We start from the raw sequence: 1249 nt of genomic DNA, 5'->3' as shown, positions 1-1249 counted from the left end.
ATATATACATAATTATTAATAAATAATATATTTTAAAGTATTATTTTTGAAAAAAATACATCTTTCTTCCCAAAATATTTAGATTTTTTTTAGTTCAATCGAGTATTGAGATGACTATATATATATTTTCGAAACATCAAAAACATCAGAATTATCACAAGAGAGGATTTATTTAGATAAGACATGATTAAATTTGATTTGAATTTCATCTTTCTAATATCGACAACTTAATTCTTGAAATAGAGATTGGTAATTTATAGTTTTAGCTTTAAATTATAATCTTTTGAGATGGGTGCAAAACTTGAATTGGATTTAGCATCGCATTACTTCTTGTTCAAATAAGTTATATTCTTGTAACAACTTTCTGATGACGTTTTGAAGATATCGGAAAATGTACATTTAAACTTTCGTTTATTTTATTTAATTATCTTGGAAAGAGAGATAGATTAAAGAATGGACATTCCAAATATTTTGTTTAATTTATTACAGCTTGGAAAATAAAACTTTTTTATCGAACTCTGCTTCTTTTGAATTATTGATGCATATTCGAAAGAATTGCCCTGTAACTAATATATGCAATGTTTGAGCAGTGCTAATATTCAGAGCTATGATATTGCAGCCAATGATATTAATTTTTTCAAACTTTTGATTATAAACTGCATGGCGTGTCTTTTTTATGATTTTATTCCAGATGAAATCGGTGTGTGTGCTTTAGGCTTCTTTATATACACGAAGCTTTATTAACTTTTTTTGCAGGCGGTAAGTGTATGCATGACTAATCTATCTAATCTATATTAGAAACTAATATAATTTTAATATAATTTTCATTAAGAACTAATATAATTAAAATGTACTACTAAATGCATTGCGTAAAATGAAGAGGGATATAGATTTGTATTTTTCAAATTCGCAGAGGCAATGCCAAATTGGAGTACTACCTTTAGGAACAGGAAATGATTTAGCGCGCGTATTAGGGTGGGGTTCGTCATGTGACGATGACGCACATTTACCTCAATTAATGGAGAAATATGAAAAAGCGGGTACAAAAATGCTAGATCGGTGGAGTATTATGACATTCGAACGCAACATATCTCTATCATGTCACAAAGTAATTCAGCCGGACCCGACTGAAAAATCGAGCATAGCTCATCAGTATGAAGACAGCGTTCTTGCTCATTTAACAAATATTTTGCAATCTGATCAGGAAAGTGTAGTTTTATCTAGTGCCAAGTAAGTAATATAATCACAT

At 29.1% G+C, this 1249-nt stretch overlaps 1 protein-coding gene across 5 annotated transcripts in view; it reads left to right on the top strand.

The window, feature by feature from the left end:
- Window positions 1-1249, top strand: part of LOC108691608 (diacylglycerol kinase eta) — a 44128-nt gene that overhangs the window by 35386 nt on the left and 7493 nt on the right. For 3 of the 5 annotated variants that reach the window (XM_018199446.1, XM_018199443.1, XM_018199442.1), the window contains exons 8-9: window positions 757-759; window positions 914-1230. In XM_018199446.1, coding sequence (XP_018054935.1) covers window positions 757-759; window positions 914-1230 — 320 coding nt within the window. The remainder of the gene's footprint in view (window positions 1-756; window positions 760-913; window positions 1231-1249) is intronic. The other 2 variants (XM_018199447.1, XM_018199445.1) reach the window with 1 other exon arrangement.

Source organism: Atta colombica, unplaced genomic scaffold, assembly GCF_001594045.1.
Source record: "Atta colombica isolate Treedump-2 unplaced genomic scaffold, Acol1.0 scaffold47, whole genome shotgun sequence".
In the NCBI taxonomy this organism is placed as follows: Eukaryota; Metazoa; Arthropoda; class Insecta; order Hymenoptera; family Formicidae; genus Atta; species Atta colombica.
Note: the sequence above shows the minus strand (reverse complement) of the source record. Positions and strands in the feature narration are given on the sequence as shown.